Here is a 23453-nt window from a genome sequence, read left to right as displayed (position 1 = left end):
TTACGACCACTAGTAGTTCTGTAGCAAATTGCATGATGTAGGGCTGAGATCCTCAGTCTGGTAACACCCACTGGAATGAACTCTTCTTTCTACACCAGCCTTGCCCACCTGCCCCTTACATCTTCTGGGTCCCACAGAGGTTAAAACCATCCCATGAGCAGTTCTGGATGAATCACCAGATAGGGTAAGAACTGAATTCATTTCTCAGCCATGTGCTTGTCTCAAACAGGTGGCTAATAAAGTATTCATCATTCTTCACCAGGGGCTATACAGTGAGAGCACAGGTACTATGTAGGGAAACCAGGGTGGGGATCTGTCTTTCCCTGAGTGTCGGAGATGGGACCGTGTAAGACGGAAGAGACCACAGAACTTGGTGGACCATGGGCACAATGCCTCCAAAGCCACAGGGGCTTCCTTTAATCAGAAAGACCATTAAAACAAATGTTCTTCTTTTAAAATACAGCCATTGAAAAGATGACACATTAAGAAACATGTAAACACTGCAGCTGCTTAATTACAAGTTGCACTGCTTGATTTAGTACCTATGCACTCCCAGGTTTGGGGACCTTAAGAGAGGGGGACAGGAGCCTCCCCTCACTTTCACAGTTGGATAGAGAAGGCAAGAATGTGGGTAGAGTAAGAGAAAACAGAAGACCTGACTTGTGCACAGCGCCTGAGAGAATCAAAGCAAATTCTATCTTCTAGTTCTCCCAGAAGAAAGGTTTAAGATGTTAGGAAGGTTGGAAAATGAACGTGTGTTGTCAGTTGGGAGGCAGGCAAAGGAATTGACAAATGCTTCTAGTTAGAATACCAGCTAGGAAAAGGAGGCATACAGAGCCTGACCTCATGCTCTGAAAAGGCAAGGAACCCAGAACTTGCCTCCCTCATCCACTTAAGCCCCAACCTTGATCATCAAAGGCAGCGCATGGGTGATCGTGTTCCCATGAGGATTGTGCGTCGCACCTGAACACAGGACACAACATGGGGGAAACAACCTTGCCTTCCTTGGTTCTGCTGCCCCCAGTCACCCTCCTAGGCTACCCCAAATGCCTCTCCCTCCAGTCTCAGCTCTGATCCATGAGCCCTGCCAAAGACCTGAGGCTGCACTGATCTCAGGGAATTCCTGCATTTTCCCTGCACTGATCTCAGGAAAACAGGAGTCTTCCTTTCCCACACTAACCGAAAGGTGACACAGGAACCAACCCCTTAACTTTCCAAATTACTGAGCACTCAGACCGCCAAATACTGTACCTGTTGGCCAGTGGGGCCTGCTTGGTCTTTCTATAAAGGGAAGGGAGGCCAATAGGAGAGTAATGCCTGCCATTTCCAGGGGAGGCAGAAAAAGGACAGTAAACAACTTTACTACCATAGGCCCCAGCGCAGAGCCATAGAGGGAGAAGTGCCTTCCTCTCTAGCATAACAAGAATATTCACAAGAGTTTTTTTTGTATGTGTTTTTTAAACACACGATACCAATGGTCCTAAACTTGGGTCAGTCAACTGGTGAAGATGACATACTTGGCAAGCAGAATGATTCGGACGTGCGGCAGCAGCCTTCTGCCGAGGTCCTGGTCTCCCCTGTGTAACCTGTAGGGAGAGCGGTAGAGGGGCTTGGGCATTAGTAAGAACAGCCTTGCCAAAGGTTCGAAACTAAGCCCCAATTCCCAGAAATGAAATGGAGGGTGAGGAGACACAAGGGTTCACTCTCAGCAAGGCGGAGGGATCGAGGCCCCTTCCTGGGATTGGTTCTTAAGGGAAACAGGCCCTCTTGTTAAGGGCTCGTTGGGGCACATGGAGCAATACCTAGAACGGCCCAGACCTTGGGGTTACCAAGTGGAGCGATGTGAAGGCAGGCAGTTGCCATGCACTGATCGTCCGTGGTGGGCCGGGTTCAGCCTCCTGGGTTCAACCCTGCTGCCATCCGTGCACGACACTGACCCCAGGGCTTCTGTGTGCCCAGGGCCATTCCACAGGCTTTTCTGTTCCAGGACGTTACTGACAATCCAGAGAGGATGGAGAAGGGAGGTGCCTGGGTCCCAGCAGTGAGTGGCCAGAAGGAGGTGGCCTGTGGGAACTTCAGATCACCACATCCAAGATTCCCAAAGAGGTAGCTTCCCAATGGTGAGTCTTCCCCCTGCCCTTTAGCGGGGGCTGGCCCAACTCCTGCCACTACCTCAGGGACAGTAGAGGGGAGCACAAGATGGGACCACCCAGGGCCCTGTTGGCAGCTCAGAATCCCAGGGACATGCTCAGATCCTGTATCAGGAAGCTCGGAGAGCCAGGAGCCAAGGATGCATGCTCTCTGCTCTCCCTCCTCCAAGACGCAAGGCAGCCCCTCGAGGAAGGGGGCTCATGTTCCCCAGAGAGGCTGGCTTCCAGGATGCTACCTCTCCTATCCCACATCGGCCGCAGAATCCCAAGGAGAGACTGCTTCCCACCCCAAGCCCCTTGGGTTCTCCAGAGAAAAGAATTTAAGTCAAAAACATGATTTGTTTTCAGGTTGCAAGTAACGGGTCAACTGAGCCTCACAAGGTCCGCCCCCGCCCCCAGCCGCTGGTGTTGGTAGATGGGGGTGCTGGGTGGATGCCCAGCATCTTCTTGGCCCTGGGGGCCTACTGCCTGCAGTTGTTGTCAGACAGCTGGCTGGGGGTCCGCACCTCACCCAGGGAGGTGGTGCCCTCGAAGCGCTGTGAGGCGATGGCCGCCTGGTGGGACATGCTCTTCCGTACGATGTCACCCTTCCGCCACAACACCACTTCCTGCAGAATTGAAAGGGGGCAATGTGACACCTTAGAGGGAGGCGTGGGGACAGGTTTCTTAGAGGCTCCCAACTTTGTCCTGGGGAATCTTGGGCAAGGACCTCCTCTGTTTATCTCTCACCAAAGGCAGCAGCTGCCAGCACCTCCCTGTCCCTGGTGTGGGCCAAAAGGGCAGGTGGTTGCAGAAGGCCCGAGGAAGCAGACTCTAATGCCAAGTGGGAATCCTCATTCTTGTGCAATTGCGGGCGACCTAATGTTCCCGTCTCTTGGCAAAAATGGAGCCGGACCTTCCATAGGAAAGAGCCTCCTGTTCTGTCCCAAGGGCATTGGGGCCCGGAGGAGCCTGGCCCTCACCTGCTGCTTGAAGTAGCGCCGCTCCTCCTCGTCTATCAGCACCAGGTTGAGGTAATAGCGCACAGAGAACTTCTTGTTGATGTCCCGCATGGTGGGTGTGAGCTCATACCCGGCCAGGAAGAGCCGGATCGGGATGGACTCTCCTGTAGGGGGAGGGCAGGAGTCAGCACAGGGGGCAAGGTGATGCCCTCTCCCTTAGACCAGGTCACTCTGACCACTGCAGAGGTGCCACTGGAGAGCAGCACAGGAGCGCTTCAGCCTTCTGGGAAGGTGCAGTCGCTCTGCTGCCCAGCAGGTGGCTGAAACAAAAACGTGACTCTCCAGTTCCACTCCAGGTCATGTTGCAGCTTCTTATGTCTTCTCCAAAACAGAGAGCAACTGAGTGGGAACAGCACAGGGGTATTGTTAGTATAAGCATCTGTTGATTACATGCAGTGTGTTTAGTTTTGGGGTTTTCAAAAGGCAGCTGTCAAAGTCCAGTTAAGCCACCATTTCACCCAGCAGTTCTGATGCCATCTTTCTCCATCCTCAGTGTGCCCCCCCAAAATACATCCTCCCTCTTGTGTGGATGGGCAGGGTGGTATGGTGGTCTGGAAAGCAGGAAGTCCTCACAATGGCCTCAGTTCTGCACGAACCGCTTTTCTGATTTGTGAGTTAAGTCTGCTGCTTCCTCTGGACCTTCGTTTTCTCATGTGGAAAATTAGAGAATCGGGCTGCATGGTACTACAGATCCCTTCCAGCTCTAACATCAGACCTTTTCTAGTATCAGTGGAACAAAATTAGGGCAGTAATTCTACCGAGAAAGGCCAAACCCATAATGTGGTCTAAAGCTAAATATAAGCCATCTTATCATCTGCTGTTTTACATGCATTCTCAGTGACCCATTTCATTTGTACAGGAAAAATGACAGCTGGCTCTATTTGCACAGCCAGTGACAAAATGGGACATCAGAGAGTGTCAGGAGAGCTTGGTCCCAACCCTCCAAGGGCCTGGCATGGTAACACCCGCGTGTCCCCAGAGCTGCAGGCAGCTAAATCTGTGGCGCTCCTCCTTCCACATGGAACAGCCTGTGGGAGTAAATGGAATAAGCCAAATAAAACCCTGGAAGCACCACGCACTTCAAAATGAAGAGTCTTTGCCATTCCTGAAGAATGGCTAAAGAGCCAATGAAGAATGTAAATGACTGCTTCTTCCAGATAACCACGGTCCCCAAATGACAAAGGGCTTCCAGCTCCACTAACCCAGATGTAATGTTAGCTCCCTGGGGCTGGGAGAGGACGCTTCCAGCAAGTTCCAGGGCTACCTGGGTGGCTGGCGGTGTTGGCTGAAGTGTCTAGTAGTGTTCTTTCTGCCTGACAAGCGAATTCAGATAATAAATCGGAGCCAGAGCCAAGTCACAGACGGGCTGCTGTGCATGCATCCCTTGCCCCCCAGCAGCAGAGAATGCCAGAATGTCAACAGGAAGCAGCAGAAACGTGTTCAAACCACATCTGCTAAACCTGGACCTTCCAAAGTAACGCTTGAGGTTCAATATTCAGTACAAGCCTGATATATAATCCAAGTCTAAGTGGAACTTTTCAGGGTGAAGATGGGATAGTAGCCTGAAGTTCTACATACTCAGCCTTCCTTTTCTTCCTTATTGCCACCCACGGTGTAAACTGAGAGATGAAGAAGTTACAGGTTAAGAGGACATCTTATTTTGACAGGGTAATCCCTCAAGCCCCTCCAGAATTCTGTGCAGGACATGGGAGAAAAGCTGTGGTAGCCGAGGCCTGGGCTTGGAGTCTCACCTCGCACTGGTGCCCCGTCCATGATCTCGTACTTGGCTATCGTGTCGTTCTCGTGGTACACGTTGGGGCCTGTACCCGTCGTTTCTCGCTTGATGATATCTATCTCCATGTGCTTGATTTTGATTCTCACCAGCAGGAAGTATATCTTTCCTACAATGACATCTTTCAAGTGGTATCTGGGGAACAGAAAGTACAGGAAGTAGGATGTTGGTACTGTGGCCAGACCTTTCTGTTTCAGTAGAGCGCACACGCCACGGCCAAGCGTGCAGGACACACTCACCCATCACTGCCCACATGGCTGTGGCTGAACGGTTTCCCGGTGTGGTCTTTACTTGGATTAAAGTAGCTTCTGTCCCTTCCACATCCCACGCAAAGGATGTCTCTCCTGCATGGTACCCATTCATGTTTGTTCATCTGCTTTATCTCCCCAGCATGCAGCTGCTTTAGTACCTTTTAAATTTGTGTTTTTTGAATGATATCCTAATGTATGAGAGGTTAGTCCCACAAGCGCAGGGACCAGTCTCTCCTTTCCTCTGATCTCCACACAATGTCTTTAGGGAACTGGACCTGGATGGCTCAAAGCACACAGTTCTGTCCGCTCTAGGCCGACAGGCCAGGCAGCAGCAGTAGATCAAGAGCAAGTCACTCTCGGCATCAGTGCTTGCTTTCTGGGCTCCGCTGGCCTGGCCTTGTGAGCTGTTAACGAGGTGAGCCGCATTGGGTAACACTTCCTGACCCTTAAGCTTTTTTCTTTGGGTCAGTCAATAGTCTACATGTGCACAGCCTGTATCAGGCATGAAAGAAAGAGAGTAAACTCTTAAAACCTGATGGCTCAGCTCACAGGGTAAGAATGCTGGCATGGACACCAGAATTCAGCCTCCTTATATTACAGGTGAAGAAAAGGAAGTTGGAAGAAAAGAGGTAATGTTCTCTTGGATAACCAGGATGTGAGTAGGGGGTAGAGAAAGGTGGTCAACCCAGGATCCTAGTCCCCAGGCTGGAGTGTTCCCCACTGTTTCACACCACCCTTGTGTGCACAGGCTACAGGAAGATTGCAGACACCTGAGCAAACAGCCTCAGCAAATTTGCAAAAGCAGCAGGAGACCATCTGCGCCATCTTACAGGGATGCTTAGAGACCATGGATTGGAGATGTTTTCAAACTCCAAGTCACACGTTCCTTTATTCTAAATGTTACACAGAAGCAAAAGCTGCTCTAGGTATAAGCGGGGAGAGTTAAAAAACAACAACAACAACAACAACAAAAGCGTTGCTTGTGGATGGAAGAAAAGTGGAAGGCCAGAGGGTCTAAGGACCTCAGCTCCTCTGCCACCTCACACTTTCTGTGTTTGAAACCCACTGATCTGGTCCAAGCTCCTCGTTTTACAGATGAGAAGCCGAGGTATGAAATGTTAGTACCTGCTGACCTTAGCCCAACTTCTTAGTGGCAGAACAGGACCTGGTTCCAAGTCTGGAGTTCTCTGACATATAAATCAGGCACTCACACAGAGCAGCTCGTTGTGCAAGGAGAGGTGTGGTGTGGAAGTGTCCAGTCCCTGCCTCTCTAGAGTACCTTTTCCACACTAGCTTTGGTCTGGCACGCACTGCTGACCAGTGGCTCCTTTGAGCTCCTACCGGTGGTACAGCTGCTGCCCTCTGCCTTCACCAGGTGGCCAGGACAGTAGTGGGTAGGCACTTTGGATGGCTCCTTTCTGGGCAGGACCACAGAGCCCTGAGGCTATAAGGAGAAAGGGGAAGAGCCTGTTCCCATGCCAGGCCCAGATCAGCCTCCCTCCCACCTTGCCTCACTCTCTGTTCACTGGTGGGCTTAGGCCAGGCAGAGCCAATTCTAGGTCACACTGGTCATTTTCCTGGGGCCCTCTAGGTTCCAGGCCTGCCAGGGGAAAAAACACACCATTCCTCCAACCCTGTTCCAAGAACCACATATGTTCCTAGTTTTAAAAAGCTCTGTTCCTGACCCTTCAAAGGTGGGCCATCTGGTGCAGCTCCCACTGCTCCCAGCCTCCGGATGACAGTGGGTCCAGGGGTGCCACAATGAAAATCCTACTTAGAGACTTTGTGGCTTTTTTGTATAGCTCTCTGTGAATAGAATACCCTTTCTACTTTTGGATATTTGAGTTCCAAACATTTTCAGGAATATCACATTCAAAAGAAAGATGCTTTTGAAATACCCTGTCAGAAAGTTTTGTGATTTATTTATAACCAGCTAATTATTTTGATGTTCTAACAGTAAACACAGTTTAAAAGATATACATCTTCCCAACTTGCCAGTTAAAATAAAGTCATTTTATGACCTTTATAAAAAATACATCAGGGCTGGGCATGGTGGCTCATGCCTGTAGTCCCAGCACTTTGGGAAGCCGAGGCACGCAGATCACTTGAGCTCAGTAGTTCAAGACCAGCCTGGGCAACATTACAAAACCTTGGCTCCACACACACACACACACACACACACACACACACACACACACACTAGCTGGGCGTGGCGGTGCATGCCTGTGCTCCTAGCTACTTGTAGGGGCGGAGGTGGGAGAAATGCTTGAGTCTAGGAGATCAAGGCTGTAGTAAGCCATGACTGGACCACTGTACCCCATCTTGAAAAAAAAATCCACTATTCTTTGCTATAATTCATTTTAGTTCAGGGAGGAAGCAGCGAATCATGGCCAATGTTTGGTTTCGTTGCTTTGATTTCTGAAGACATAGATGGAGGGAGCACATGATAATGGAATCGTATTCTGAGATTGTTCTTATCAGTAGCGGGAAACAGCTGAAGCTGGAATTCCAAAACAAATAACCTCAAGTTAGTTTAGCTTGACTTTGAGAGGCATCATAGGATGTTTAACTTAAATATACCACCTTGGTCGAATATGGTTTAGTTTAGGTAAATGAAGTGTTTATGTCGTGGTCAGTCCAGCTGCAGCTAGCCTGCCATAGACACTCACTGGATTGCTCCCACCGTCTTCCCCCACCGCATGCCACCACAAAGCAGTCGAGTCACGGAGGGCCATCAGTTTGCATTTGCATCAAGTCCCATCTTAACCTCCCTAAATAATCATTTCACAACCTTGGCACCGAGACACTTACTTGGACTTATTGTACTCAAATTCAATGTGCAGACAGTCCTCGATCCCGACCTCCATCTTGATGGAAGAGTTCAGCTCCGGGTATGTGCTGAGTGTGTGAACTACAATGTCCATCTCTTTGACAACATCATTGAGGCGGCGGCTGATGGTAGCTCGAAGGAAATAGCTGTAGGAGACGGAACTGTCATGAATAAACACTCCCAGTCTCCAGATGCTACCTAGATATAGGTACCAAACTGGCCCACTTGAGAGAAGCCTGTACAAAGGTTCTTAACCCTTGAGGGCTTTGTATCCCTTTAAGAAGTTACAGGCCGGGCGCGGTGGCTCAAGCTTGTAATCCCAGCACTTTGGGAGGCCGAGGCGGGCGAATCACGAGGTCAGGAGATCGAGACCACGGTGAAACCCCGTCTCTACTAAAAATACAAAAAATTAGCCGGGCGTCGTGGTGGGCGCCTGTAGTCCCAGCTACTCGGAGAGGCTGAGGCAGGAGAATGGCGTGAACCCGGGAGGCGGAGCTTGCAGTGAGCCGAGATTGCGCCCCTGCACCCCCCCCCGGGCGGCAGGGCCGAGCCCCGTTCCCAAAAAAAAAAAAAAAAAAAAAAAAGAAGTTACAGACCCTCTTCCAGGGAAAGATGCACATATGTACCTATATGTATATATACACAGAACTTTTCAACCACAATTCTAGGAGTTCAAAGACCCTTCCCCCAAATCCCTCTATGGAGCCCATGTCCCTGGGTCAAGAATCCTGCTGTAAGGGAAAGTGATTTCTCTGCCTTGTACCCCAATCACATGTTATTCTTGGGCCTTTCACGGCCCTTACCACTACTGACCATGTATTTGTGTATAGGTTTTATTTCATCAGCTAACTCCTGGCTTTTGGGGCAAAGGAGTCCGTGTCGTACTTTTATCTTTGCATGTTTGTTCACTGAACAATATTCATCAATAAACCTTTTTAAAGTGTCCCAATAAACCTTTTTTAAGTTAAAAGAGGGTACTAGGAAAGAGGGAAATTAAGTCGGCTATTCATTCCACAAACATTTATTGAGCTAAGCACTGGGCTAAGCACAGGATGAATAAGACACAGTCTCATGCAAAGCTCACAGTTCACTGGGGGAGATGGGCAAATAGAGAAATGGGAACACATGGAAAGGGCTAATTGAGATGCTGCGATCCAGTGCTGTGTGGAGGGAGAAAAGGGCATTCCAGAAGAGCAAACCTTATATGCCACAGGGGCAGACAGGACCTGGTCTGTTGAATAACAAGTCTCTGGCTGAACCTAGGATCCTTGGGGAGGACGCTGCTGTGGAGGGGATGAGAGAGAAGACAGAGACACAGCCCTGAAGGGTTTAACAAGCTGCCCTCTGTGGCCTGCCAGTGCAGCACTGTCATCCCCAGCACTTAACACTGTGCTAACACTCAATGAAGAGGAGCCCTTTAATTGTATTTCCTTCTTCATAAAACATTATTTTAATATAATCTAATGTAATATAATAACTTGTATTTTCTTTTAAATAAAACTTAGATAATCCTCACCATCTGTCAAGCATTACCAGATAAAGTTATAAAGATACAGCCGGGTACGGTGGCTCACGCCTGTAATCCCAGCACTTTGAGAGGCAGAGGCGGGTGGATCACGAGGTCAGGAGATCAAGACCATCCTGGCTAACACAGTGAAACCCCGTCTCTACTAAAAATACAAAAAATTAGCAGGGCATGGTGGCGGGCGCCTGTAGTCTCAGCTACTCGGGAGGCTGAGGCAGGAGAATGGCGTGAACTCGGGAGGTGGAGCTCGCAGTGAGCCGAGACTGCACCACTGCACTCCAGCCTGGGCGACAGAGCGAGACTCCGTCTAAAACAAATAAAAATAAAATAAAATAAAGATATGCTAACCAGACCAACTACACATTTCGGCTACTATCCTCTGTGTGGCACTGGCTGCTTCTTGGGGATCCTTTCAGTTCACCTCAGTAACCTCCATCACACTGCCCAAGACATCTGTCCCTAGCCCTCTTCTAACTGCTCAGGCTCCCGTCTCCCCACCCTGCTGTCTGGGAAGACACTGACTTTTACTCCACTAAGAAGATGAAGGCCTTCGCAGTCAAGACTTACAATGTGCTCCTTCCTCTGCTTTGTTCCTTACTTAGGGCCTAAACGTGTCCCTGCATCTTCACCCATCCTCTCTCCAACAGCACCTCTCCCTCTCCAGACCTCTCCTCCCTACTCCAGCACAAGAACTCTCCATATGGATGCACAATGAAATCACCAGGAAAGGAGAGCCTGTAAGAATCCTGCTGCCTGGGCACACCTGATACGTGACTGCCTGCAAAGGGACACAGGCATTCGCATTTTAAAAAGCTTCCCACGTGATTCTAATGTGGAAGCCTTGGTCCGGCATCTGGATCCTTCTACATATTCTGATTTCCCCAAGATCATCAATCTCCCTCTAACTAAAGGCTTTTTCCTCTGAGCTTATTAAAAAATCGGTTTCCAAAGTCACCAATCCCAAGAACCCTCTCCAGGCCTCACCCTCTTGACCTACCACACTTTCTTTCTTCAGAGACAACTGTCACAAGGCGGGTTCTGCACCAACGCCTGAGGCTTCTCCACGAACCACTCCTCCCAACCCCTTGCTTCTGTCTCCACCACCCAACAGAAACCGCTCGCCTCGAGGTCAGTAACCCATGGCCTCCCAGGTGCTAAATCCAGCAGCCCTTGATTCTGCATCCCATGAAACACTTCTTCCTTGAAACACTCTTCCCGTGGTTCTGCAGAGGCGCTGCCCTGATTCACACCCTCTCCTCCTCCTGCCATCCCCCGGTGGGTCCTGGCTCTCCTCTCCTTCTGCTCCCTTTCTTCAAAAACATATCAGTTATGACCTCTGAGCAGATCAGTCCTGACTGCACATTTCTAAGTGTCCCTTCTGTCCTTAGTGCCAGGTCTGCGCTTCCAATTGTCTGCTAAACTTTTACGCTTTCTCAATTTTGCCAGTACTTCAGCCTGCCCTCTACAGCTGGATGAATCAGCTTATCTCCGGATCATTTCTTCCTCCTGATAGCCCTCTGTCTCCATCTCCACGGCTGCATGCCTCCACTCACTGGTCATCTCTGCTGGTGTCTATCACATTCATCTTCCTCTCTGTTCCCATTACAGCCACCAAAATCATACTCTGAGGACCTCACAATAGCCTTCTGATAGTTTTGTCTCTACACTCTTCCCACCCACCAAATGCTACATATGGACTCCAGTCTTCCAAAACAACCTTTTCCCTGCCTAAAGACAAAAAAAAGTCCACCATAATCTTTTCATGTTTTCCCTCTGCCTGTGTAATAAGAAAAAGCTTTTAATCTGGAAGTTACATCTTTAAACTATCCTCAACTAATTTTCCCATCTCTACCTCCTCCCTTTCACAACATGAATCCTGAAGTCTTCATGTGATTTGGACATTAACACTTTTCTTTTATTGTGGCAAAATACACATAACATAAAATTTACCACTTTAACAATTTTTAATTATACAGTTCAGTGAAATTAATGGTATTCGTATTGTTGTGCAAACATCACCATCAGTCTCCAGAACTTTTCCACCTTCCACCACTGAAGCTCTACTCATTAAACACCAACACCCATTTCCTCCTTCCCTCAGCCCTGGGCCTCTACCATTCTACTTTCTGTCTCTGTGAATTTGACTGCTCTGGGTACCTCATATATATGGAATCAGACAGTATTTGTCCTTTTGTGACAGGCTTCTTTCACGTAGCACAATGTCCTTTAGGTTCACTCATGTAGCATAGGACAGAATGTCCTTCCTTTTGAAGGCTGTATAATAGTCCACTGCATGGACAAAACACATTTCCTGTGTCCATTCACCCACTGATGGACACTTGGGTTGCTTCTACCTTTTGGTTATTGTGAATAATGCTGCTGTGAATATGGGTGTACAAATATCCATTCGAGATCCTGTTTTCCATTCTTTTGGATCCTTCTGGATCCAAAAGAGGAATTGCTAGATCATATGGTAATTCTGTTTAATTTTTTGAGGCACCGCTATACTGGTTTCAACACCTTTCTTTCTGCCGTACAAACAAGACAAATCCACTGCAAAAGAAAAAAAAATTAAATAATAAATCCCTCAGTCAAACTGAAGTGATGACTAGATGATCCTTGCTGTTGCTGCATTCTCTGGGTGCAGTTATGAAACACTGTATTTACTGGGTGTAATGTCAGTCTTAGACCTCTCTGCAAAGATTTGTTCTTTTCTTTTAAAAAAAATTTTTTTTGATAGAGATGGGGTCTCAATATGTTGCCCAGGCTGGTGTCGAATTCCTGGCCAAGGTGCCAGGATTACAGGCGTGAGCCACCACCTCTGCAAAGATTTAAAAAGAGCCTTCACTCTCCTGACGGAAGAAGGGAGGATAGAGAAAGAAAAGAAGTTAAAGGTCTTGCTGTGGTGTGTACCATCCTAAACTCAGGTCCTCGGGTGAGGAGACAAACTGATCTTATGAGATGGTATCAAGACCTGGAATCAGGTGTTCAGAGTGACAGGGGAGACTGCTTTATCCCAGTAGCATCATATAACCTCAAGGTTACACCTAACAGTCTATATCTGCTGTGGAATTTTTTTCACCCAAGAGACCTTGGCATCAGTCCCTATTTTCAGAGTTTCCAACACTACAACAGTAAAAACAATCCATGTACCTATGTGTTCACATTTTAAGAACTTTATTTTCTTATCACCCCCAAAAGAAGAGGACATCTAGAATTAGAATCCAAATCTATTACCCACTTGTGAAGTGAGAAAGCTGAGTTACAGAGCTCAAGGTCACACTGCAGCTGTGTGGCAGAGCCAGACAGCGGGTCAGGACCTCCTGACACCCAGCCAGCAGGAGTGTGCTGGGGGGTGGGCTGACGTTGAACTTTCAGGAATTTTATGAACTGGCTGTTAAACACAGCAATTATTTAAAGTTAAATTATATAAACTCACATCTAAATGATTCATATTAAAAACAAAGGTAAGACATGCAAAAATCTCATCACTTCCTATTTTCCCGCCCTTTACAACGCTCTCTGCTCTTGAGGGAATGTGTCTCCATGTGATGGTCATAGCACCTCTCTCCCACCTCTACATTTAGGAACATTAGGTAGCCTGAAATTGGCCATGGTGGGGCTATGCACACTACAGAAATTGACACATGCTACAAACTCAGAGCACTTTCCTCCTAGAAGGCCCATGGTTAATGGTTTACCAGCATGCCACAGCTTGCGATACTCTTCCTTCTCAGGATCCCTGTGAAGATCCTCAAAGTGGGGACAGCCTCAGGTCCTCGTCCACACGGGGCAGGTTCTAGGGCACAGTGGGGAACCAGCAGACATAACTTACCGTAGCTTCACATTCTGCCCTGTGTAGGACTCATACGGCTTCTCCACGTGCGTAAATTCAAAGTCGAAGGCCTGCGACTGGGTGATCTCTCCAGGCCGGGCCAGGTCCTTCACCAGGGACACAAACTCATGGTGGTTCCCGCGATCGTAGTAGAGTTCTGGTGAGAGAGAGCGATGCCCTCCTTTATCAGACCCCGAGCTACACCGGGCCAAGGAAGGGGGCTCTAAGCTGGAGGCATTGCTTTTCAGAAGGACCTCCCTTGCAGAACAGACCCCTTCTAGCCTTGTTTTCTTGACCTCTGCTCTTTCACTCCCTCCTTCTTTTCCAAAGGCTCTTGTCTGATACAGTGAAATCCTGTGGCAGAAAAGGAACCCAAAAGAATCCTGCTCCAAGACACCTGGACACCATCTTTTAATCAGGGTAAGTCATGGGAGCCAATATCAGAAATGCCACACTTCTTTAAACAGCATTTAACACCTCCAACTTCTGAAAGGATATAGCTGCTTCATCATATCATCCTTATAATAAGAATCTTCCGAGACAGCTAAGACAGGTCTTATCACCCCGTTTAAAAGAGGATGGAAACCCAGGCACAGCATGGTTAGCTGACTGGAGTCGCAGAGCGGGCTGCAGGGCTGAGACTACAGCAGGTCTCCTTCTAGACTGCATCTGTTTCTATCAGCTGGTCTAATGCAGGTCATGACACAGCCTACTTCACAAGGCTCTGTGTGAAGTAGCAGGGGTGATGCAGGTAAAAGACTTAGAACAGTATCTAGTACACAGCAAATACTCAAAAACATCGTTAGTAGCTGCTGTTACTACTCCCAAAGGAAGGCATGTGGCCAGTCGAACATGGACATTTTCATGTTATCCCCTCCACTGAAATCAGGGGGTGTCGAACTTTAGTGTGCATCAGAGTCACTGAGAGAGCTGGTTAACACACAGACTGCTGGACTCCATCCTAGTGTCTCTGATTCAGGAGTCTGGGATGGGGCCTGAGAACTGACCCTTCTAATAAGCTCCCCAGGACTACTGCTACCACACTTTAAGAAGCATTGCTCTAAATTTATCCTCTTCAGGAAATAGTTCTGGTATTTTTTGATGATAAGTTCATGCCACCCATTTGCCCTATATTATTTTATGTTTGCTTATATTTTATTTAAGTATAAGTTTTGCTACATACCTGGTCTCCCCTGCTCCCACTGTGGACTGCAGGCCCTTTGAAGATAAGGCCCACATCCCCAGCTCCCCGGTGCTTCCTAGAACCTGGCCCTGCACAAGTGAGCTTTTTTTTGTTTGTTTTTTGAGACAGAGTCTCGCTCTGTCGCCCAGGCTGGAGTGCAGTAGTGTGATCTCGACTCACTGCAACTTCCGCCTCCCAGGTTCAAGCAATTCTCCTGCCTCAGCCTCCCAAGTAGCTGAGACTACAGGCACACACCACCACACCCAGCTAATTTTTTTTGTATTTTTAGTAGAGATGGGTTTCACCGTGTTAGCCAGGATGGTCTCGATCTCCTGACCTCGTGATCTGTCTGCCTTGGCCTCCCAAAGTGCTGGGATTACAGGCGCGAGCCACCACGCCTGGCAGAGGTAAGCTCTTAATACTGACTGTGGCTATGCATGGCCACATTACAGTTCGAGCCACCACCCCTCAAGTATTCTGTGTTCATGTCCCGTGCTAGATTGCAACTTGCAGCAGGGCAGATGAATTGGGAACACAGAGCAGGCGGAGCACACTCATTGCCTCTGTTGTTTGCTGCTTGGGGAGAAGAGGGGAGTCCACAGATTGGAGTCTCTAGGATCCCACACTAGTGATGGATCAGCTGCCACTTCTGTATGAATTCACAATGTATTGTTTGGCTGTGGCTTGTGGCTGATTTCCCGTGTAACTACAATCAGCCACAATCTTTTATTACAAACAATGACCTTCCTTTCCAAACACTCAGTGGTTTCAATAGTAGGCAGCATTCTGGTTAGTGAGTGATAATCCACAAAGCCTCAGAGTGGGAGGTGGCAGCTCCAAATTATGGGGGGAAAGTGAGCAATCCAGTAACTGGGCCCCCCAATAAAAGTCAGAAGTGTATGACAGGCGGAAGCAGAGCCGCAGCCAGCCCCAGGGACAGGGACTCCTCGGCTTACTCTTGTTGCATGAGTCCTGGCTCCCGTGTGTAAGCCGAAGCCTTGACTTGGGAACCTGGTACCTCAGTTTCTAAGCACTAGATTCTGGCCATAGTTTCAGGGGACAGAAGCAGGCAGAGCAAGGCCCCAGTGTCCAGAATCAATGGTCCAGAGTCAAGAGGAAGAGGAGAAGAAAAGGATGGAAAAATACACAAACGTGATCGCACAGCCCAAAGGCAACATCAGGAATAAACAAAACAGAGAGCGCTCAGGCTGCCAGCATTGTTGGGGCCTAGCAACAGTGCAGAAGGTTCCGCCTGCCCCAGCAGGGCACCTGGAGCAGGAGAAGTCATTCCCTGCATAGCATCACGTTCTCCCTAGTGCCTTTCCTCCTGGACACACATTAATATCAGCTCTGACATCAAATGTCATGGAAGAGTGGCCAGTGTGCAGTCAGAGCAGGGCTGGCCCGGCCTTTTTAATCGATCCTTTATAAGCCATCTGCAATAGTTCTGCAAACACTGTGGGGCAAAGGGGCAAACACAGCGATGCTTCCTATTCGCCAGAAAGTTTGGTTTCCTCTTGCATAAATTAAAACAAAAATCCAAGGCTGTTCTCACGAGAGGTCTGGGCCTTAAAGAGACTGTAAATAGCCTCTATTCCATCCCAAAGAAGCAACCACGAGTCATCTTTCATTCTTCCCAACCACCAGTCCTCAGGGACCAGACGTGTCGGGCTAGAAGTAGGAACTGAGTAAGTTTTTGGTTAAGGTAACTATCTTGTCTTTGGTTTCCTTCTCAGTCCAACAGGAGGAAATAACTTTTGTACTCAGGATGTTTTCATGGTGAAACTTGCCACCAACAGTTGAGAAGTGAATTTGTCATTCTGGAAGGAAACTGAGCCAGCTTTGCATCACAGGTCACCCATGACAGCCGCCCTGAGCTTTGCTGCTTGGCTAAGGCCATGTTTAGTCTAGGCCTCGTGCAGTTTTGGAAGAAACCTAAGTCAGCAAAGCGTAAAAAGACCTCCAAAGGCCAGGCGTAGTGGTTCATGCCTGTAATCCCAGCACTTTGGGAGACCAAGGCGGGTGGATCACGAGGTCATGAGTTTGAGACCCGTCTGGCCAAGATGGGGAAACCCTGTCACTACTAAAAATACATAAATTAGCCAGACGAGGTGGTAGGCATCTGTAATCCCAGCTACTCGGGAGGCTGAGGCAGGAGAATTGCTTGAATCCAGGAGGCAGAGGTTGCAGTGAGCTGAGATTGTGCCATTGCACTCTAGCCTGGGTGACAGAGCAAGACCCCATCTCAAAAAAAAAAAAAAAAGCCCTCCAAAGAGCCTCCTCTTCATCTGACCCTCCCAGCCACTGTCTGCTAGTTAGCCACTGTCAGGATTCATGCTTGCCACACCCTACTCCTGTCTGCCAACCCTGTGAAACCGGCAAGCACTGGCACCTCCGGGCGGCCCACACCTCGCCAGGCACAGCTCTGCTCCAGTCCCACCAGCAGCTTCTTAAGTAGGCCAGAATCAATCCATCTCATCTTAATGTGCCTTTTACTTAGTGTTTCAAGGGCTAATGAATTAAAATACACAAAGCCCCTGGAGTTCTTAAAAGTATGGGCTTGACTGATATTAATGGGCTTATTAAAACCAAAAAAAAAAAAAAATCCAGATAATGTCTGTTGGCTTTGGAGTACAGGGATGTTCCTGTCTGCCCTCCTCCGTGTGTCTGACCTTCTAATTACGTTTGGTTTATTTAACCCCATTAGTCTCCAAGGCGGCCCAGGTCTGCTTTCTAACCTTCACCGGTGCTCCCCAAAGGATTCCAGCTCAACAACGGTCTCCTCTTCTCACAATTACAGTTTTTCCTTGCAGTGCTCCTTATAGACTACTGCATCTTTCTAAAAACGTGGGCTGGTAGGGTGACTCGGTCTTAGACCTTTCTGTCCCATGGGCCTGACCCAAGAGATGCCCTCACCACATGTGTTGGCATTGTTAGAACACAGACCAAGCCACTGGAAAAGTATCCTAGGTACAGGAAGGATCCCAGTGTGGCTCAAAAACTTGCAGAGGATAACAGAAAAACGTCCACCACATAAGTGAATAAATAAGATATTACAGTCTCGGGCAGTGTTCAAACTGCCACATCTGAGCAGTGGTGCAGGAGCTAATGGACCAGAGGTCTGACAACTCTCATGTTCTTACACGCAAGGGGGGTATCAGTTTCAACTTCGCACGGGAGAGTGTGAGGAAAGAAAGATGTGAAGGCAGGCAGACTGACATCAGCTTTAATACTTCCTTATCCCAGTTCCCCCAGCGAGGACGCAGCCCCAGTGGGGCACACCAGCTGGAGAGTCACTGAGTTGTCAGTGGCCTTGATGGACAACCACATGTTGCTCATCAATGCCTCCTCCAAAACAAAGGCAGGAAGCTCAGCTGCTCAACCACCAAAACAAACCTGAATTCTGTCTTTCTTTCATTAAAATAACTCTTGCTTATCTGGGAGGAGATGAGAGAAACCAAAACAAAACAAAACAACAACAACCAAAGAACAGTGTCTGTAAATTCCTAGATCTGACCAATATATCCATTTAACAAATATTTACTAGGCACCTTCTACGTGCTAGCCACTGCACTAATGATGGGCTGAAGGCAGTCCCTGGATCTCAGGTGCTCAGAAATCAGTAAGAAAGACAGACAAGTTTTAAAAAAAAGTCACAACCTTGTCATACCCGGCTTGAAAAGAGGTATTAATGAGGCCTCCGGAAGAACAGTGGAGGAAGCACTTAAGTCAGCCTGGGGAAGTCAGAGAAGACTTTCTGATGGATGTGATGTTAGCTAGGCTTTGAAGGAGTAAGAGCTTGGGTGGAAGGTTATATCTTGCAGAAAGATGTTACTACACAAAGGGAAGATTCTAGAAGAAAAGGATAGTTTGTGGAACCTACAAGCGGTGAGAGTGAAGGGTTAGGGGGAGACGAGGCTGGAAAGAGAGGGAGGGCCAGAGCAGGAGGGATTTGGATATACTTTCCCCCATTAACCAATAGGGAGACGAGAAGAATTTTAAGGAAGGACTGACAATGATAGAACTGCCTTTAAGAAACTTCATCCTCACAGAAAATGACCTGAAAGGGGAGGAAGACAAAGGCAGGAAGACCACTTAGGAAGCTGCTACAAACAGAAAATAAAAGGCAGTGGCATTGAGAATAGAGAGGAGACGCTGGTTTGAGATATACTGCAGAACTAGCACAGAAGGCCAAAACTTAGCAGCCAACTGCATGTGTGGGAGGAGGAGCCAAGACTTCAAAATGATTTCTAGATTTCTGAGGCTAAATGATCCCAGCTGACATAGGCCGAAATGGAAAAAAGGAGAAGCAGTGGGGCTGTGGCTGGGGCAGAGACAGATAGAGGGGTTTGTGTTTGCATGCGTTTCTGAGGCACCTGTAGGGTATCCCAGTGGACGTGTCTAGCAGACAGCTGCAAAGACGTGTGAAACTCGGAAGAGAGGTCAGGTCAGGACAAAGAAACAGTCTGGGAGTCATCAGAGTATAATTCATGGGGCTCAGCACAGTGACTCATGTATGTAATCCCTGCACTCTGGGAGGCCAAGGCAGGAGGATCGCTTGAGTTCCAGACCAGCCTGGGCAATAAAGAAAGACCCTGTCTCTACATAAAATTTAAAAAATTAGCTGGATATGGTGGCATGCACCTGTAGTCTCAGCTACTTGGGAGGCAGAGATGGGAGGATTGCTTGAGCCCAGGAGGTTGAGGCTGCAGTGAGCCATGATCGTGGCACTGCACTCTAGCCTGGGTGATGGAGTGAGACCATGTCTCAAAAAATTTTTTAAATAAAAAATAAAGAAAATAAGTCATCGGTGCAGATGAGATTGCCACAGCAAATGACAGGATAAAAGTGACGCCTCTGCCTGCCTGCCTCCAAATTAACAAGGAAGAGGGACAGAGCTCAGTGCTATCAACTTGATTACTGCCACATGCCACCCTGTCAGCCAGACCTCAGAACAGACCGAAGTTCCACCCATTTCGCATATAGTCAAAGAATGCAATGAAGGAGAAAACCACACGACCGCAGCTTCAGCAAACTCACTCACTAGCCTCGCTCTGGTGCCCCAAGCTCAGTTCACAATGACTGACATAGGTATATGACACAAATACTTCACAACATGCTTCTTTCGGGGAACCAGGAAGATAAAATAGGAGGAATATAAGAGTCTAAGAAAAGTCACTGTGTGCCTCCAAATAGACTTCCCAATAGTACATCTTTACTCCCTGTCAAGGTGTGTATTTCAGGAACACAAACTCCCTTTTACATCAAATAGAACTACACAGGTTATTCTAATGCCTTGTTCTTGATCAAGAAATACATCCCAAAGCCAAATAATAAGGAACATACTGTCCATCATTCTGTGTTATTCTATTTCCATGTCCTCACGTAACCATGGATAATTGAGCGTGAACAATATACTTCAGCACAAAGCTGGGACTGGCTCCACCTACAACACCAACTGAGACTGGCCCATGTGGCCAAAGTAAGAGATTTAAGGCAAAGGGTTGAAACATGCACTCCCTATCAGTAGACAGGGTGCTCTTCCTCAGGTAAAATAGGTACAGGAGGAAGAGCAGCAAGCCAGTGAGTGGTAACTCCATTTGTGAAATGGGAACATTTTACTACACCAACTACCATAATTTTATAAAGGAACCCTCTATAAGGGTCATGCATGATCCCCTGGCATGCCCAACATTCTCCCCAAGTGATTTTATTTTCCTTGCTTGGTAGCTGAGAAAGCCGAGGCCCAGAGAGTGGCTAAATTCCCCAAAGTCTCATGGTCAACTCAGCGTAGCGTGGCCAAGGGCCCAGGAAGAGTTACCAGTGGAAGCAACAAAAGGTTCTGAGAAAATTCAGCAGGGATGATGGATGTCTCAGGAGGAAGGAGTTAGACAAGAAATCAGGTGGGGCAGGCACAGCAAGCAGCTTCTTCAACTCCCTTTCATTTAGACCAGAGGAAGGCCTTGACACCGTTCCTAGAACAGCTCATCTCACACTGTCTGGGGCAGAAGACATTCTGGGTTATCTCTGACATACTGGTAAGGTAGCACCACCTGGGAGTGATGGTATAGACACAGACTACACATGCCTGTCAACACTATTATTATGGGGCCAAAGGATCAATGCAATAACTTTAAAACTGCTACTAAAAATACCCTTGCTCAGTAGGCAAGGGTTTCTCAACTAGTTACTGTGCTTAGCAGAATATGCTTTGGACTCATCCTGTTTATCCTGGGGTTCTTTGCTAGAGATGATTTTACCCTCCAGGGGATATATAGCAATATCTCAAGACATTTTTGTGGTCACAAGTGGGGGATGCTACTGTTGTCTGGTCAGTAGAGGCTGGGGATGCTGCTAAACATCCTACGACAACCTGCCAAACGATGCCACACATCACAGTGCTGCTCCTGAGGAACCTTGCCATCTACCCCACCATTGAACCCAGAAGCAGGAAAGCAGAAGGCATGGAACTCACTCCTCGGCCCCTTTTCTGGTACACTAACAGGCTTTTCATATTCTGGCTTTAAAATAACAACAAAGAGCTTCCTGTAGGATCAGCCAGTCTTCAACCTGATTTCATGTTCTTCAATACCAGAGGCAAAATGCTTTAGGCTGAGCAGTGAACCCAAGAGCCAGGCCACAAGGCCTCCTTTTCCCAGGGTTTCTCCTACCTGTGTCTCAGTGTCTCCTGCCTCTATGAAAAGGAGAGGGCAAATTCTTTGCTAAACTCTCAGGATATGAGAGAGAGTTTAACAAAGATTCCCCAAGGAAGTCTCTAAAAACAGTTATGTATGCAGTGTGTGGTATAGGTATGGATTCTTTACCAGAGGTGTGTAGCTCACAGGGTATTTACTGTGATTCTACTCCTAACCTAACGACAAAAACAACTTATTTTAAAAGTACCCAAGCATTTTAATAATACACAAGAGTCTAAATAAGGCTTAGAATTGGAGACAACCCAGTCTTGACTGGGAGCTCCCCAAATCACTTTACCATTACTGTCTTTTACTGTCTAGTTCTTATTTGTTTATTTTTTTTTGAGACAGGGTCTTGCTGGTTGTCACCCAGGCTGGAGTGCCGTGGTGTCATCACAGCTCACTGCTGCCTGGAACTCCTGGGTTCAAGCAATCCTCCCAACTTAGCCTCCCGAGGAGCTAGGACTACAGGCATGCACCACCACGCCCAGCTAATTACAAAAAATTTTTTGGGGGTAAAGGCGGGTCTTGCTATATTGCCCAGGCTAGTCTCCAACTCCTGGCCTCAAGCAATCCTCCCACTTCAGCCTCTCAAAGTGCTGGGATTGCAGGCATCAGCCACTGTGCCTGGAGCTGTCTAGTTCCAATGATTAATAATCATGTTTAAAGCATTGAGAAACTCTGATCACTTAACTGTGGTTTTTAGAAACACCATTTCTTTGTCTTTAAGGAGAAAATGTGGTAACTGAAAACTCGCATTCTAATAAAGAAGTCTAAGAAACGCAGCCTAGGTAGTCAGATTTAGACTGAAGATTATGGGTCTTCTTTCTGGAAACATGTACAAGCATAGGTAGTTCAGGGCTGAGGTGAGGTAAGAGAGAACTGGTTAGCTCCCTCGCACCACATCTAAAGAGAAAAACGGGTTGGTGGGGGCGCTGGGAAGTGGGGCTCGGTGGACCAGCCTCACTGTGCGTCTGGCAGTTGCAGACGGCCGGGCGATGGGAAAGCCAGTATTGGCAGAGCGGTCTCCCCCTAACAAACCCACCTGCAGGCTATGGCCAGAGCACCTCACCCAGAAATCCTGGGGACAAGAAGCAAAGCCGAGTGCATGCTGGAGACAATGGGGAGAACCCATAGGCAAGGTGCCCATCCCACGAGGCACAGCAGGGCGCTTCCTCCCGCCCTCGCCGTCCCCATCTCCCTGGCAGCGCGCTGTCACTTTTGGCAGGGAGGACAGTAACGCAGGGGGAGTCGCCCACGGGCGGGACTTGTAGCTGAACCCCAGGCCTCAGACTGCAGTTGACAAGCGACTGTGACAGGCCTCGCCGGAGGAGCTGGGCCCTGAATCACCCTGCTCCCCGGCCGGCTGTCGGCGCTAGGGGAGGGGTCCCGGGGGTCGACTCACCGATCTGCCCGATGAACTCGATCTTGATGCCCTGGTGCTCCAGCCGCTTGTTGGGGTTCTTGAGGGCAAGGCTCACCTTCCCGGAGACCGTCTCCCCGTCGTAGAAGAGGAAATATTTCTCCTTCTTCCCGTCCTCCGTCTTGTGCTCGGCCCGCTTCCTACTCTCTGCATCGTTCAGAAGGATTTCCACCTCCACGCTCTGCCCGAAGCCGAAGAAGCTCATCGCACCGCCGGGCCGGGCGGGTCTCGGCAAGGACCGCTCCCTCGCACCGGGGCGCGGGCTGCCCTAGGTAAGGAAGGCCAGAGGGCCCGATGCGCGAGCGCGCTCGGCAGCCGCGGCGCTGCCTGGCTCCGCCGCTGCCGCCGGGCAGTGGTCGCCGACCGACAGCCGGCTCCACGGGGGAGGGGCACGGCCGGGGGAGGCGGGCGGCTGCGGGCTGCGGCGCCCGAGCAGCAATGCACCGAGGAGCAGTGCCCTGCGCCGAGCCAGTCCCAGCCAGTCCCGCGGCCGGTGGCGGTGGGCGGGCGAGGATCGGCCGTGCAATGCTGCGGGCGGCAGCCGCACAGGGCCGGGTGTGCGTGGCCTGCGCCTGCCGGGTGGGGTCCAGCGCCGAGCAGCGCTGCGAGCTGCCCAGCCTCCGGCGGTGCAACGCACCGAGGCGCTTCGGCGGCTCCGGGCGGGGGAGGGGGCGGGCGAGCTCCAGCCCGGATGCGCTGGAGCAGCGGCGCGCATGCGCACCCCCTTTCTCCGCTCCTGGGACTCCGGGCAGCCGGGAGGAGAGCTCG

The 23453-nt window shown here is 49.1% G+C and overlaps 1 protein-coding gene across 1 annotated transcript; it reads right to left on the bottom strand.

Annotated features, from left to right (window-relative positions):
• Nucleotides 1-370: 370 nt before the first annotated feature.
• VPS26B (VPS26 retromer complex component B) lies at nucleotides 371-23361 on the bottom strand. Its single transcript, XM_032167935.2, has 6 exons — nucleotides 22668-23361; nucleotides 13385-13541; nucleotides 8006-8170; nucleotides 4903-5078; nucleotides 3113-3255; nucleotides 371-2758 (listed from the first exon to the last, which is right to left on the bottom strand). The coding sequence occupies exons 1-6, from the start codon at nucleotides 22888-22890 to the stop codon at nucleotides 2612-2614; spliced, it is 1011 nt and encodes a 336-aa protein (XP_032023826.1). The 5' UTR covers nucleotides 22891-23361; the 3' UTR covers nucleotides 371-2611.
• Between the last annotated feature and the right edge of the window lie 92 nt (nucleotides 23362-23453).

Source organism: Hylobates moloch, unplaced genomic scaffold, assembly GCF_009828535.3.
Source record: "Hylobates moloch isolate HMO894 unplaced genomic scaffold, HMol_V3 SCAFFOLD_11, whole genome shotgun sequence".
Lineage (NCBI taxonomy): Eukaryota > Metazoa > Chordata > Mammalia > Primates > Hylobatidae > Hylobates > Hylobates moloch.
The sequence above is the reverse complement of the archived record's forward strand: the minus strand, read 5'-3'. Positions and strand labels throughout refer to the sequence as shown.

Excerpts from the sequence above, each read along its gene's own strand:
- VPS26B (XM_032167935.2), bottom strand. The coding sequence starts at position 22,890 with ATGAGCTTCTTCGGCTTCGGGCAGAGCGTGGAGGTGGAAATCCTTCTG. Across the intron at positions 3,256-4,902 it reads GGACGGGGCACCAGTGCGAG|GAGAGTCCATCCCGATCCGG; the intron begins GTGAGACTCCAA and ends CTCCCCCTACAG. Across the intron at positions 2,759-3,112 it reads GGCGCTACTTCAAGCAGCAG|GAAGTGGTGTTGTGGCGGAA; the intron begins GTGAGGGCCAGG and ends TCAATTCTGCAG.